We start from the raw sequence: 13,874 nt of genomic DNA, 5'->3' as shown, positions 1-13,874 counted from the left end.
TGCTTCAACGGGTACGCTTAATTGCGGATGAAAATAAATGTGCTTGGAACTCATTAATGAATAACAGAGATACTCGTTCTCTCCGGCACTAATCAGTGCTTGATTCGCTATGCGGAAGATTCACTTCTGGATTCTGTTAATTGGATACTCACCACTATATGGGAGTTCCTCACACTGTGTCTCGCAGTCTGGATTGCTGCAAAACGCTTCCGTGAATTGCGACAACATTCGGCGGGAAGAATTATCGAGGACTGTTTCACGGTGTTGATGAAAACTCACGTGCTTTACTTTGCGAGGTGAGCTCGTATTGTGAACGTGCTTCCCTTTTTTGCTGAAGGATAGGACATGCTAGTTTTGTTGCTGTTTCTTGCTTGCAGCTCATCATTGATTTCTCATCAATACCCTTGGCAGTATGTCAAATTTTCACTTACCTCTGCATGCTACCACATTCTATCGTTTCTATAGGAAGATTCCGTGGACGCTCAGCTTTATGTTGGGTTTCTTCATATTTTCTCGGTCGTGCAGATGTTTGTGCTCGGACCGCGCCTGATCCTTAGTCTTCGAGAATATCACGCTAAGCTCGTGGCCGACTCCGACGCAGCAACTGGTATGACCTCAATCGCTTTTCAAGAGCGTGTGCATATATCGACTGGAAGTGGTGTGTGATGCTTGGTGAAGTTAACGGTTGTCTAGTGCTCCGAAGGAGTAGGGGATTTCACTTTATTTATTCTCACTTTTGTGATGGTGATGGTTTATTTATTTAGTTTCGATTTCAAGGAGACACAGGTCTGGCTAGCTTGGATCAGCGAAATGAGATCGATGGATGATATCCGTCCCTACTTTGACCAAAATAAGAACATGTATATTTGCACGAAGAAAATTCAGAAGCTTTCAATTGAATCAAAGTAGACGAGACATAAGCACAAGCGGATGAAGACCGCAAAATATATTTCGTCACTTTGTTACTGAATGTGAGCATCGAAAGCCCATCGTCTACTCTCTGCGCCTTGCCGGTACAGGCCCGGGAGCATGACAGCTCCTCCAATGTCACTCAACAAAGGTACATTGTGTCGGTATGCCGCCCTTTCCTCTAGTGTCAATGATCGGCTGAATTCTACGAATGAAAAAGTTCAGTAACCAGAAAACCGGACCACCTCGGACAGAGTATGTATAAGCCTGGAACACAGATGACAGAATTGCGCTCAAAAAACTTGAACATGCTGATATGGTTACCATGTTGATTATGATACAGTTGGTTCGTCGCAGAGGCCCGAGGGTCTCACTGCAGCCAAGGGAACTACTCCGACGAGACTTTGCAGTGATAGCGTAGTGACAAGTCCAAGCCTGTGGGTTCTTTTCGTACTACATTTGATAAACTGACTTTGGAAACATAACAGCCTCGCTAGCCTTCTGAACCATGGTATTGCCAGTTGCCTAGATGGTCTAGTTAGATGATCTGCAAGTCGCCAACGAAAGAATACCTACCGCTAGGATTATTACAACCTCTTGACCATTATCATTGCCAGCGGCCATTCGACGTCTACTTCATCATGTCCTTCCACGGGTCTCCCATCCTCCCGCTCGGCACCCTCCTTAAGATCTTTCCAGAACCGCATTGCAACATCTCCACGCGGGTTTTCCCCATCCGTGTGGTTATGCTGACGGAACGTGTGCAACGAGCTCCCCGTATTAAGACAAGATAGCAGGTCATCCCACGTCGTCTTCTTGCGCATTATCACCGAGCGTGGAGAAGGGAGGGATGGGTAGTAGTCGCCTGGAATGCATTAGTGCAGTGTCACGTAATGGTAGATCAAAAACAGACCTGTGAAGAAGACTCCCTCGGAATCACTGAACGCACCAGGTACAACTTCATTGCCATCTGGCACTTCAATCAAGTGGTTATCTAAAATAAAACGGCCGGGTTGCTCCCAGTATGGACAAATGCTGTTCAGTGGGTCAGTGCCTTTGTTATAAGTCTTAATTCTCTGTGTGAGTGAGGGATAGTGGGCGAAGCGGAACTAGGAGTAACTCTAAATCAAGCAAGATTGACTGGACAAGTAGTAGCTCGGAGATGGGAACACGTACCCAGAAATGTAACACTCCCATTCTTCCTCAGCACTCTTGCAAGCTCAGGCCATGTTTGTTCTAATCGAACCAATGGCATGCCTCGGCTACAACCACACAGGTAGTATGAACAAATAGTACCAGTAGTTCCTCCTTGCCTTTCTAGCACACGCACCGGAAATGACTAGATCCACACTGCTATCCTCCAAGAATGTTAGACTCTCTGCGCTCGCCTGTATGTACTCATATTGACCAGTGCACTCGGGCGGTTTTCTGGAGGGCATCTTGAGCAACTTCGATCATCTTACAACTTGGGTCGATGCCAGTGACGCGCTTGAAGGGTGTGAGTTCGACAGTTGCTTGACCTGGAATCCCGAATCATCGACATACTTAGGTCAAGACAAATAGAGTTTAGCTAGAACTAACCCGTTCCACAACCAAGGTCCACTGCTCTATCCCATATTGCACCCTCATTGCGCTCGTGGTACCGGAATATGAAGTTAAACAGGGACCTGGGCCCGGGGTAGGTCGGCCTGAAAGTCGCGTAGATGGTGTTGTCAAAGGAGGATGTGGCGAAAGTTGCCATCGCGAGTGTCCAAGTAGTCGACGATAACACGACCATTCATGGAGATGCATGGGGAATATAAATACCCCAAAGAGCGTCTAATTGGCATTGATATGTAGATATGGTCGTCGGTACTGTCGGAAGCACTTATGTACGTATCGGACACCCCCTTGAGATGAAACTTCTCAGGAACCACTATCGAGGTCTGAGGACGGGAGACCTCGTCGGGCAGTTGGGTTTTAGAAATATATATGTTGTTGTGGTAGTATTTTTAAGTAAATAGTCAACGCCACAGCCACGGTGTATAGCTAGGAATCACATGACAAATACGAAAAGAAGGTCAAATACAAGTCGCAGTAGCTACTAGGTCAGATATAAAACATACTCTCCCGCAAGTCAGGGTGCACACCCTCTCCCCATGCTTTCTTTGCCTCTTTAAACACCCGTAGTTTCTCTTCCTCCTTGTCTGCCTTTCCCTTCCCCCTTCCTTTCCCTGATACGACAGAGCTTGACATCTTATCATCGGTACTCAAGAAGTCGTTCAAGTAACATCTCCCTCTCTCGCATGCCAAGTCGGCGTAGTACGCGGCCGGGACGAGACTTACAGCCTTAGTAGCACGAGCGTACAGGTAACTTGCAGTGTGGGTGCCCTGCTGCAGTTCATCCGCGCCGAGGCGATTCTCGTCATACACCACAGTGTAGTGTGTCGCCTTCACATGACCTTGCAAGCCAACATGAGGTTGAAGGTAAAAATCGAAGTCAAACCTAGGGTAATCAAATGTAAGAACAATCAACCTGTAGTCAAATAAAAGGGCCTTACACTGCAGTGACGCCTCTATCGACGACGGTTCCTGGACGAGTGTTACCGTTCCGGTCCGCAAACTGAGAGTCGGTCGGCCAAAACTTGGCATGGTGTCGCTTTCCACAAATGATAATCGTTAACAACGGACGATACGGCCTCCTCTGCGGGACTCTCTTGAATGCTTCCAGGATCTTAGGAAGCTCTTCTTCCAAGACGGTATTGAATTGACCCTGTCCGTTCGATATTAGCAAGCGAATTCAAGATTGTAAGGAGAACCTATCTCACTTCAGAAACACCGTCCCTGTAAACAAAGACTCGATCTGGTAGGCTTTGGTTCTTCTCCGCGTACAATCTGAGCCGGTCTATCATCATATCAGCCAAATCCGTAATCATCTGCAAAGAAGGATGAGAATCAGGGCGATAACATTGAAACATAGCTTACCTCTTTCTTGGTCTCCTGACACCTGAGACTTGCCGGAAATTGGACGAAAGAACTATCAACGCTCGCAACAACAGCGGCAATTGATGGTGTGCCTTCAATACTGCCAGGGCCGGGGTGCGTAACGTCCATGCCCACAACCATCGTCTTGGCCTTCGTCAACCATTTCAAGCTGTCCGAATCCAGCACATGATTGATACCTCCGAGTTTCGTGTTCAACTTGAGAGCGACGTTTGAGAAGTATTGATCTTGTTTATTGGGATCCTTTCCTACCACCTTGTCTGTAAGCATATGTATGGTGTGAACACCCAATTCGACGTCACAAATCCGTTTGATGCCCGGATAAATGAAGTTGTCCCGGCGAGAGAGAAGGACGAGTATAAATGACGGTTTTCCTCTCTCGACAATATTCTCCTTGATCTTCTGACGAATCGAGTCTAACGCTTGCTGCCTGCTAGGGTCTTCAGCGCGAGAGACGAGCGATTGGGCAAGCTTGACAGGTTGTGATCCCAGTGAAATTCCGCTTTTGCGGCATTTCTCGCTAAAGCCTCTCCAAAGACCAGTCAGATTCGGATCGTCGGCCCCGCTGAACACACTTCGTCCGTCTTTCTCTGTAATGACCATCACCCACCAGCTCTTGATGGCCCCGCCGTTATGAAACTTGACGTCGAGAATGTTCCAACTGCCGTTGCTGACGTTAAGCGGCCTTCCCCCTGCTTCGTAAGTGAGGCGAGGCGGTGGGAGTTCACGTCCAGGAACGACCGCCATGTTGTTGTCCACCGTAATACCGAAGCCGCTCAGAGGACTTCCCAGCGTCCCGGGAGTAAACCCAAGAGTGGGGAGACCGTTTCCAATGATCGCATCTGCATTGATTTTTGGCGGATTGCAGGCGAACCGAATCATGTTTGAAGTTTCTTTATCATTGAGACGCCCTCTGAATGGTTGTCCGGGCTCGATTTCGCATAGTTCGGCTGGGACGTATATGGAGAATTTCGAATTCGGACCTGAGATGTCGACGACTGGAAGGTCGTCTGCATGCCTCAGCGTGATATGGGGGTACTCTGCTGGAAATTAGCAAGCGAATAAAGAACGTGATAAAGATAAACGAACTTTTCCTGAAATACTCTTCAACAGATATCTTGCCGTATTCTTCGCAGTGGAACAAAGTCCGTCTGGCACTTGTTGGCATGATCTTCTTGATCGGCTTCTTTTGAGTGTACCCTAGGTGTCTAGTGGTCACCTTAAGCTTCTGGGTAAACCGTTGCGGCATGGCGCCATCGGAAGATCGCTGGAACGCCATGATGGCGTCTGCAAGATTGCCTGGTTTGTAGAAGGCAGTCATACAGACACCGACGTTTACCATGAGTTCGTTATATGTAGGTCTGGCAGACGTGAAGAAGCCTTTCACGGCCTCTATGCCAAGCGCGAGCTCAAACCGCTCTTGCGAAGGAAAGAAGTAGCGATTCTGGCCAACACGAACACCGGTGCGCGTTGCATGCGTTTGAAGCACGAGGTTCACAGCAGATACCACTGGCTGGACGTCGTAGTCCCGTGACTTGATATCGCCACTGAGATACCTACACACCATAAATTAACGCGAAAACAAATGAAGCAGCTTTCCATAACTTACTTAGTGAGCTGTGCGATATCCAAGTCGGCCGTATGGATGATTGCGAAAGTATACGTCTTGGATCTAGCATTGGGACCAGCTTCTCCTTCCTCATAATACTGAACTTGCACGTCAAGGGGCTGAGGCAACTTCTTGGCCGACACAAGCCTCTGACTGCTGTCATGATAGATGAACGGCACAAACTGTTCCCAGTCTTGTTGATTACTTTGTTCTAGGAGCTTGAAAAGACGTGCACGAATACGCTTAATGTCTGTGGACGGCGTAATCTCGACATGATAGTCGTGAATGGGTCCTTTGGGAAGCTTAATAGGAAAGAAATTGGCACGCAGTGTGATTTGACGGCCAAGGGTACCAAAGCCAGGTCGGTGAGGGCGCTCAGGGTTGAAGGTAAGTTTATTGAAGGAAGAGACTAGTTCATCCAAGGTAGCGAGACGTTGGTCTACAGATGCAGGGCCCCGGAAGATCAAATCTCCTGGTACTCCCCCTCTGGAACCACCGCCATATCCGCCCCTCGCACTAGAGCCTCTTCCTCCACTGAACCCACCAGCACCCCCTTGAGGGCCACCAGGGTAGCCGCCTCGGGGACCACCTCTGCCGCGTGAAGGGTTGCTCATGATTACTGTTGAGAAAAGTTTATGATGTTGTGATTGTATGGGAAGAGAAGTGAATCGTCAAAGGGCAGGTTCTTATAGTTGCAAACTGACCGTGGGTACGCGGCGCTTCCGCAGTTGCTGTACGAGTCATGAGTACTGAGTCGTAACTCGTCCTAAATGCGTCGTCCCAGGTCCGCACTCATTCCGCAGCTCACTAGAACAGCTGACATGGCAGTTCCTGGCTGGGCCTGAGAGCTTGAACTAATAATATGGGACCAACGTTAACGATACGTAGTCCGGAGTGAGCCGTCGGACCAGATAGAAATTCCTAAATGATACGATGCAAAACTTCTGCACAGGATGTCAACCATACTAGCCTTAGTTGAGGATCAGATGAGGCAATACGATCTACGAAACTCACCGAGAGGCCGACTTGACGGGGAAATCGAGTAGAAGTCATTGTAGCAAGATTGAAACTGCTCCCGAAAGCTGCATCTCATCATGATTAATGAGCTGGAAAAAACCCACAAAGGAAATGATGGCTCCCAGCTTGGAGACAGACTAGTCCTGTAAAGGTGCTCGCAAGTATTCAACGATACCTGAAGCTTATGGAACACAACTCACATGATCCATTTGTCAAGACACCATCAGAAAACAGTTCAGGCCCTGCGACAGGTTCGTTCCCAGTACGATCCACCCAGTCTCTCCGCATTCATCTCGATGCCTATTACGCCAACACGTAAACGAGTTACGAAAGTATGACCTAATAAAGACAGAACCCGAATCAGCCAAGGAGCATGCACTTCGCAGCGCTTACGATCGCGAAACACACTACAAAAGTTCACTTGTTGGCATGTAGTCTATTGTGATTTTGTGACCCATGTTCTCTGATCGGCTCCTTACGGGTAATGAAATTCACCACCATGTGGTTGGACATCAAAGAGCTGCCGAGGAAGAGGAAGCGGGACGCGAAGCTCGCCAAATTGAGAGAGAAAACCAAGTATATTAGAATCGTGGAAAGAAGCAGAAGCTGCACGGCTGGTGAGGAGCTCGGCTGCATATGTGAACGCTTCGGCAACACAGGAAGGTCATGCTGTGAAACGATCATCGGATGGAACACAGCTTTAAAAACGGCATGAACGAACGACTGCCCAGCTTCCTCGACTCCAAAGCAGACACTCATTGATCGCTAGTGATTGTGCTCCTCCTAACAGTGCCTCCCATGAGTGATACTCTATGCGGTTAAAGTTGACAACTTGCCCACCAGCGATTTCAGATTCCTGTAAGCACAGTCTTGTGAGCCACAGCTTGTGTGATTCTGATAAGCATCAAATAAGGAGATAGGCCCCTGGACTCACCAGTAATCATTGCCATTGCCATCAGATAACGTGGTCTGATCATTCAAAGATCCCGGAAGACTTCACGGCCTACGATCTGCAGTAGTTGAGACTTCGAGCGCAGACCATATCTTCCTCTACTAGTAAGACATCAGTGATCACGCCATGCCAGGCGCGAGGCCATAGCCAGGTAAACGATGTTGTGCACCCAGTGATAGGTGCAGCTTCTTTCACTTGTTCTGCAACAAGTTGGCCTGAAGACGCAGAATCCTGATTTTCCATCAAGGATACCGCATGTCGGAGTGTACCCAATGTCAGCATTGTGAGGTACTAGCACATTGAGGGTGACCGGTGATCGATTGATCCAGTAGTTTGAAGTGAAGTACCCAAGCCCGGGTGTTTCCGGATTGGATGAATCTTAACTTGGTCCCTAGTAACACCTCTACTACTTACTGTCTTCACCTGAGTAACTAACAATGATTCGGAGGTAGCCTTGGACAAGAAGTGCATTAGGACTGGTCCACACGACTTCTCGTCAACGTGTCATACTCAAGGCACCACATCCTCAGGCTGGCCCATTCAGCCAAGCTGTTCCGGATCTTGGTCTGTGAACGATAGGACGGCCTACCGACATTTTCTCGTTTGGAGATACCGCCATCTCGACCAATTTTATCAGCTCGCTCCGGGTTCTCACCTGGTTGTACCACCTTTGACGAGTCGTCGACTTGCTGCAAATTCAATGCAGGTATTGTGCGCATCCAGGTTCTTCCAGTTTTCCTCGACGGTCAGGGCACCAAATAATGAAGTCGCTTCTTCCATGATCCGTTTTCAATACGCTCTGGCATGGATTTGGCTACTCGTCCTTGAAATAGTACCCGACCGCTCCACATCATGCACCACTGTCGGTGCGCTTTTCCAGGCTCAGCGGCAAGGGCAAAATCCTTCGTTCAGAGAGTGAGCGCTGGGATACTCCTTCCACCACACCATTAGCTTCATCACCTCTTCAGTTAGTGTCATTAGCCGGAGTTCAGCAGATTCAACTCTCTCACTTACACGTCCTTCACCGATATCATCTACTTACTACCATTTGATTGATTCAGACCTACTCCTATCTGCAACAATATATGTCCTCTCACATGCTCCACTTTCGTGATTCCTGAATTTCCTCCTCTGCAGACCGTCGCGGTGGATATACTTTTATTGGAGAGTGGTTCTCACCAATGGGACGTTCGGAGACGTGGTTTGGTCGTAATGACCAAATAGACTCCGAGTTATCCTAGGCCTAAGCTCCTAGTCGTTCGATTTAGAATCAAGGAGCCGCGCTTCTGCTTGATCCGGCCGTCTTGCTTGAATTGTCGGGCTGCATCGTGCACTAAGCTCGCATCGCCCTCTCCATGACGGCATTGCCTTGTTGAACGGCAAAGAGGCGACTTTACAGACAGGACTTCTCATACGTCTGGCGCGAACGAAAGATCTTGAGTACATGGTATATCACAACCGCAATTCTCAGCATATGCCTAGTGAAACGATACGACTTATAATGAATGAGCGGTGGTTATCAGATGCAATAAACCGCGAACCACAGCGCGATTTACATTTTTCGAGGTGTTGTTGCTTTCAAGCATACACCATCACCGGGAATACAGGCATGAGATGTATACAGCAGCTATATCACTCTAGTATAAATATAACATCGATTGCGTTACGATGGAACCTCCACTCCTCACCACGCCCAACTGTCGTCTGAATCCTTCTCCCATCGCTCATCAGAATCGTCGTCGTCAGTCGAGTTCCGAAGCGCCCGTAGTTGTTGCGATGCGTCATACAGTGCTGATTCCATAGCAATATCGACATCGGAATCCCCAAAGTGACAGGCATACCATTTGAAATTCAATAGAGTTGGAAATACCTCAGCTAGGAAATACGGTACGCGAGCAACCTCCGATACCTCGGAGTACCCGAGATGGAGGTTGCGAAGGGCGGTTTGCGTAGGCCAAAGCTCCTCGGTCCCGTCCGCTCGAGGGATTGTCGTCGATTGCGTAGCATCGACTGTCAGATGTAGGGTCTGCAGCGATCTGCATCTTAACGCCAGTGACATCATAGCGGTGAAGGTGACGCTATAAAATGCACGTCTCTTCCAGGAGGTGAACTTCAATTCGCAAATACTCGGCCAGGCAACTGGGACATCATTGAGGAACCCATCGTCCAGGTTGAAATTTCCAACGCCGATGAATTTAACAGACGACAGCCTGTTGAACTTGAACAAGGGTCGGAAGATTTCGGAGGAGAGTGGGATGACGAGCAGATAATCAGGATGTGTTGATTCGTCGACCAAATAGATCCGTTCCAAATGTCCAAAAGTTTGGCACGAAGTGGACAAGGATTCTATGAACGCGGTCATTTCGGCCGGGCTAGCAGACCCGCAGTACCTGATATTGATGTGTGATAGTTGTCGGGTGGTGACTTGACGAAGTAAGTGTGTGCACTGTGACAAGGAACCATCAGAGAGATAGAGGGTTTTGAGACTAGGCAATTCAAGGGGTATACCGCCCGCATCGCAGGAGGTTCCGCACAATTTAAGCTTGAGGCTTTGAAGACACCGTGCTTGCTGGATATTGGCTATCGTCTGCCTCGTCAAGCACACATCGATTCCGAAAATGGCCAGTCCAATTAACTTTGGCAGCTTTCCAAGACTCGAGGGGACTGTCAAAGCCGTAGTACCATTGCCTGCCGACACTGTCAGTTGGCGCAGACCGTGCGCTTCTGCGGGAAGAGCAGCGAGCAATTGCTCTACTTCATGCGTTGGGATACCGGTTACATCAAACCGGAGCGCTTGCAATCCAGGCGAAATGAACTGCCGAAGCAGCCAGAATTTTGAGCTATGTTCCAGAAGACCAAACACAGCCTCGAAATGCAATTCGCAAAGGTTTGGGAAGAGTGTGGCGGGACGGTACCAAGCAAAAAGCCTCTGCAGAACATGATCACTGACATCTGGGTCCGGGATAAACGACGGTTCAATGCGACGTGGCTTCAACACGTCAGTGAAGCCATGGGTGCTAACAAGCCGGCGCACTCTTGATGCGTTCATTCTGAGGCGCTCCCACTCAATGGGAGTTGGCTCTCTGGAAAAATGCTACAAATCGAAGCACAGTGAGCATTGTCCTTTCAAGACTCGAATATTGTACTTCACTTACAACAGTATGATCCACCCCGTTCTCCGTGACCTCCCAGGTGTCTTGCGGTAGACACATGATGAGGGGTGCCAAACTTGACTGTTCAGACCAGAGGATATTGAGGACGGGATCCGCCAGCCTGGAGCATGTCATCGCCACGTTCACCAAGTCCGTCGCAGAGGACTTGACGTGTTGCAACACGGCATAAATGATATCGTCGCATTCAAAAACACGATGCATGATTGAAAGTTGTGTTGGTGCTCAAGCACAATACCTCTTTTATATAGCCAATCCCACATGAATATACGGATACACAGGTCCTCCGGTGTTTTTTTTTGGGTGAGTGTTCCACTTATGGAGGTCATGGCATCATTGACTCGATCGGCAGCTCCCTTGTGAACAGTATGAGACATAAGACATTGTTCCGCTGACACTACAGCTGTGGTCCACCACTGTCGCTAAAAGGGCATCTGTTGGCTAGATGGAGAGTACGTACAACACGGTGTTCCCTGCAGAATAACCGGAGAAAAATAAACGTAATGGTCATCCACGTCAAAATGTGCAAGCCTTACCAAGTATGTAGAGTGATTTTAGGATGAGAGCGCCGACAGCAACCATATGCTGAGCACTTTGTCTCTCAGCGCCAGCGCCTGTTGATTGTCCTCGGCATTGCCAGCCAAAGAGGTTTATGGAGGTCTAAGCAGAGATTCAATGTACTGACAGATGGTCAAAGCTCAGACCATCGGGATAGCTCATACGAAGAGAACATGGCTCGTAATAAGACTCTTCAGTCACAACCAGCTGATTAGTAACAAGAGCACAAAAGAGATAACTGGGACGCCCATTATTAGGGAATGGGCCTCAAAAACATAGCTCGTTTGATTTGAGATTGCTATCTTTATTACCCATGGGTGAGGAACGTTGAACATTGAGCCCACACTTAATACTAATAAAGAAAGTAAATATGTCAAACCATGCGGCACGCACTCACCGCGCAACTAGAGCTGAACAAGCCGGCTGCTCTGAATTTCGTCCACCGTAGACCTGATAATTGTTGCAGAGTAATACAGGTGCGAACCGTAAGATAAAGGCGCTCCTATGAGTGTGGGGTGCAAGACTTGGCAAAGGAGTGTAATACCGGTAACGAGACTGATCCGAGTGAACACGGAGGAGACAAAGTTCCTAGCGGTTACATAATAAACCGGGGTTGGAAAAACGTGAGCTTCCACGCATCCTATCAAGTCGACTTGACCTTACAGCCATCCTCTCGGTCACGAGTCTAGGTTCGCGCTCAGGGTGCTCGTCTGATATATTCTTGTTCCAAAATGCCCATGCCCGCTTTATCACCATAAACCAGCTACTAACGACTAGTGCGATATTGTATTGATTTGCACGGTCCTCACCTGCAGCATCCCGCAGTGCTTCAAATTGAAGTAAATACTCAGTCCTCAGGCCTCAGCCATGGCATCCCACTCTTTCAAAGTCGAACTAAGGCCATCTGATGAAATCGTACAGCTGCTCGACAACTTGTTCACAGCAAATTTACATTCGCAGTGAGCATCCTAGGATCCCTTTTCGATTATTTTTCATCAAGCAAACTCATACAGAACCGGCTCTCTTGGCATGCAAGGGCACTAACGCTACAAGAACTCTCAAGTCTCGAATCTTGATCGTCAGTCGGAGTTCCGAGCTCTCGGTAGCCAGGGTAAGTCTTCCTATTCTTGACGGCTGACTTTTCTGATCCGGTGTCATCCAGCTGACGCAATGCGCATTTGTTGAATGACTTGAATGAGCTTTCACGCTCCACGGGCCTGTGCTGGCGAGGCGAGGAAAGAAGAGATGAGAGGCTTTTCGATGGTCGCACCATAATCATCATGTGTCAAACAGATGAGGTAGTACTTGGTTGCATTAATGGACTGATGTACGTGTATCAAAAACATTTCGAGAATAGCATTGGAAACAGGGCGACAAGATTGCGAACAGTTCTTGATATTGATCGATCTTATGCGGTGTTCCGACCAAGCTCGGTTCAAGTGTGTCGCTCGTATAAATATTCCATGACCAATATCCACTATGATCCCCTGGATTGATTTATCTTTCTTCACGCAAAAATATCTACTTCGGGCACTCAGAGCAGGGACGGTCATCATCCTTCAATCCCGTTTCCGTGACCCAAACACTGGATGATGGTATAACTAGCAATGAGCACGAATGCCATCGTCACCATACGTCCACCAAGGTCGCCTTTCATCCACCTACCACTATAACCATAGTCTCAAATGATTCCACTTGGCGGTCGATCATCAATGCGATAACATTGAAAGACCGTCGATATCTTACAAGTATCTTCAGCACTTACATTTGGACAAGAGGTATGCCAATGCTATGACCGGAGCAGTCACCTTGCTGAGAATGGCTTGATAGGTGGAACTGATCTGGGTGAGTATCAGAGGAACATATATGAAGATGCACTTGATTCCGGAGACAACGCTGGTCTGCAATGACAATTCTGTATATCGGTGCATATAGCTTACTTGTCGCGGTCGCCATTTTGTGCTAGCTTGAAAGCTAATATTTATTCAAAACTCAGCTGTGCATCAAACAGCGCGAACTAAAAGTCCTGCTCACGATCTTTTGGCATTTGCCACATCGGCGATTACCATCAATAGTATTACAGGAATGAGAATGTACAATGTGGTGAGTTATCAGTGCCACTTTGATGAAAATATGCACTATCCTAATTCCGATATAGTGCAATCGATGGATCTTCCTAAGGTGCCGTTCAGGGGTGGTACTCCTCTAAGTGACGAGCACAGCTGTGCATGTGGCGATCAATCCCCGGAGTGAAGATTTGAGTGAAATGAGGAAAGCAGCGCATGGGATTAAATGGTGAACGTTGAGGGTTGTGCATTTGCAGCCCGGAGGTGAGTTGATCATGACTTTGTGGTAGTTACTTCATTTCTAACTTCTATGCTGGCTTGCCAACTTTCTGTGGCGTAAGGGCCACTCTTTCCTCCCTGTGCCCTCTCATTCCTGTTTGGATGGATTTATATTCTCCGCACGTCAAATACGGATCTTGAATTTGATGCAAATCGAGCGCGGTGCACCCTGTATCAGTTCAGTCCTTATCGTACGTTTAATGACATTATTATGCTATAAATAGACAACGACCGAGGTGAAGGGCTAAAGATGAGGTGGTGGCACGTGCTTAGGAAACGGAGGAGCAGGGGCATTGAAAGGTGTGCTTGAAGGGGCTGTACAGGTGAGTTTT

The 13,874-nt window shown here is 48.1% G+C and overlaps 4 protein-coding genes across 4 annotated transcripts; all 4 read right to left on the bottom strand.

Moving 5' to 3' along the window:
• Positions 1–1,496: 1,496 nt before the first annotated feature.
• F5147DRAFT_710363 (S-adenosyl-L-methionine-dependent methyltransferase) lies at positions 1,497–2,653 on the bottom strand (the record flags this gene model as incomplete). The annotated part of the gene is given in 6 exon segments (XM_041438271.1): positions 1,497–1,774; positions 1,823–2,018; positions 2,099–2,145; positions 2,240–2,306; positions 2,326–2,429; positions 2,491–2,653. 6 exon segments carry the CDS (start codon positions 2,648–2,650, stop codon positions 1,497–1,499), a joined length of 852 nt encoding a protein of 283 aa, XP_041289545.1.
• A 344-nt stretch (positions 2,654–2,997) lies between these two features.
• F5147DRAFT_813094 (Piwi domain-containing protein) lies at positions 2,998–6,487 on the bottom strand (the record flags this gene model as incomplete). Its single annotated transcript, XM_041443485.1, has 6 exons — positions 5,501–6,487; positions 4,981–5,447; positions 3,874–4,931; positions 3,717–3,824; positions 3,450–3,661; positions 2,998–3,394 (listed from the first exon to the last, which is right to left on the bottom strand). Exons 1-6 carry the CDS (start codon positions 6,112–6,114, stop codon positions 2,998–3,000), a joined length of 2,856 nt encoding a protein of 951 aa, XP_041289544.1. The 5' UTR covers positions 6,115–6,487.
• A 2,666-nt stretch (positions 6,488–9,153) lies between these two features.
• Positions 9,154–10,843, bottom strand: F5147DRAFT_762894 (uncharacterized protein; the record flags this gene model as incomplete). Its single annotated transcript, XM_041440604.1, has 2 exons — positions 9,154–10,563; positions 10,625–10,843. 2 exons carry the CDS (start codon positions 10,841–10,843, stop codon positions 9,154–9,156), a joined length of 1,629 nt encoding a protein of 542 aa, XP_041289543.1.
• Positions 10,844–12,622: 1,779 nt separating this feature from the next.
• F5147DRAFT_762893 (uncharacterized protein) lies at positions 12,623–13,253 on the bottom strand (the record flags this gene model as incomplete). Its single annotated transcript, XM_041440603.1, has 4 exons — positions 12,623–12,858; positions 12,963–13,112; positions 13,138–13,171; positions 13,232–13,253. 4 exons carry the CDS (start codon positions 13,251–13,253, stop codon positions 12,750–12,752), a joined length of 315 nt encoding a protein of 104 aa, XP_041289542.1. The 3' UTR covers positions 12,623–12,749.
• Positions 13,254–13,874: the final 621 nt, after the last annotated feature.

The sequence above is a fragment of the Suillus discolor genome (genome assembly GCF_016758755.1).
Source record: "Suillus discolor strain FC423 chromosome Unknown F5147scaffold_54, whole genome shotgun sequence".
NCBI classification, from domain to species: Eukaryota; Fungi; Basidiomycota; class Agaricomycetes; order Boletales; family Suillaceae; genus Suillus; species Suillus discolor.
This window is presented reverse-complemented; position numbering and strand designations above follow the sequence as displayed.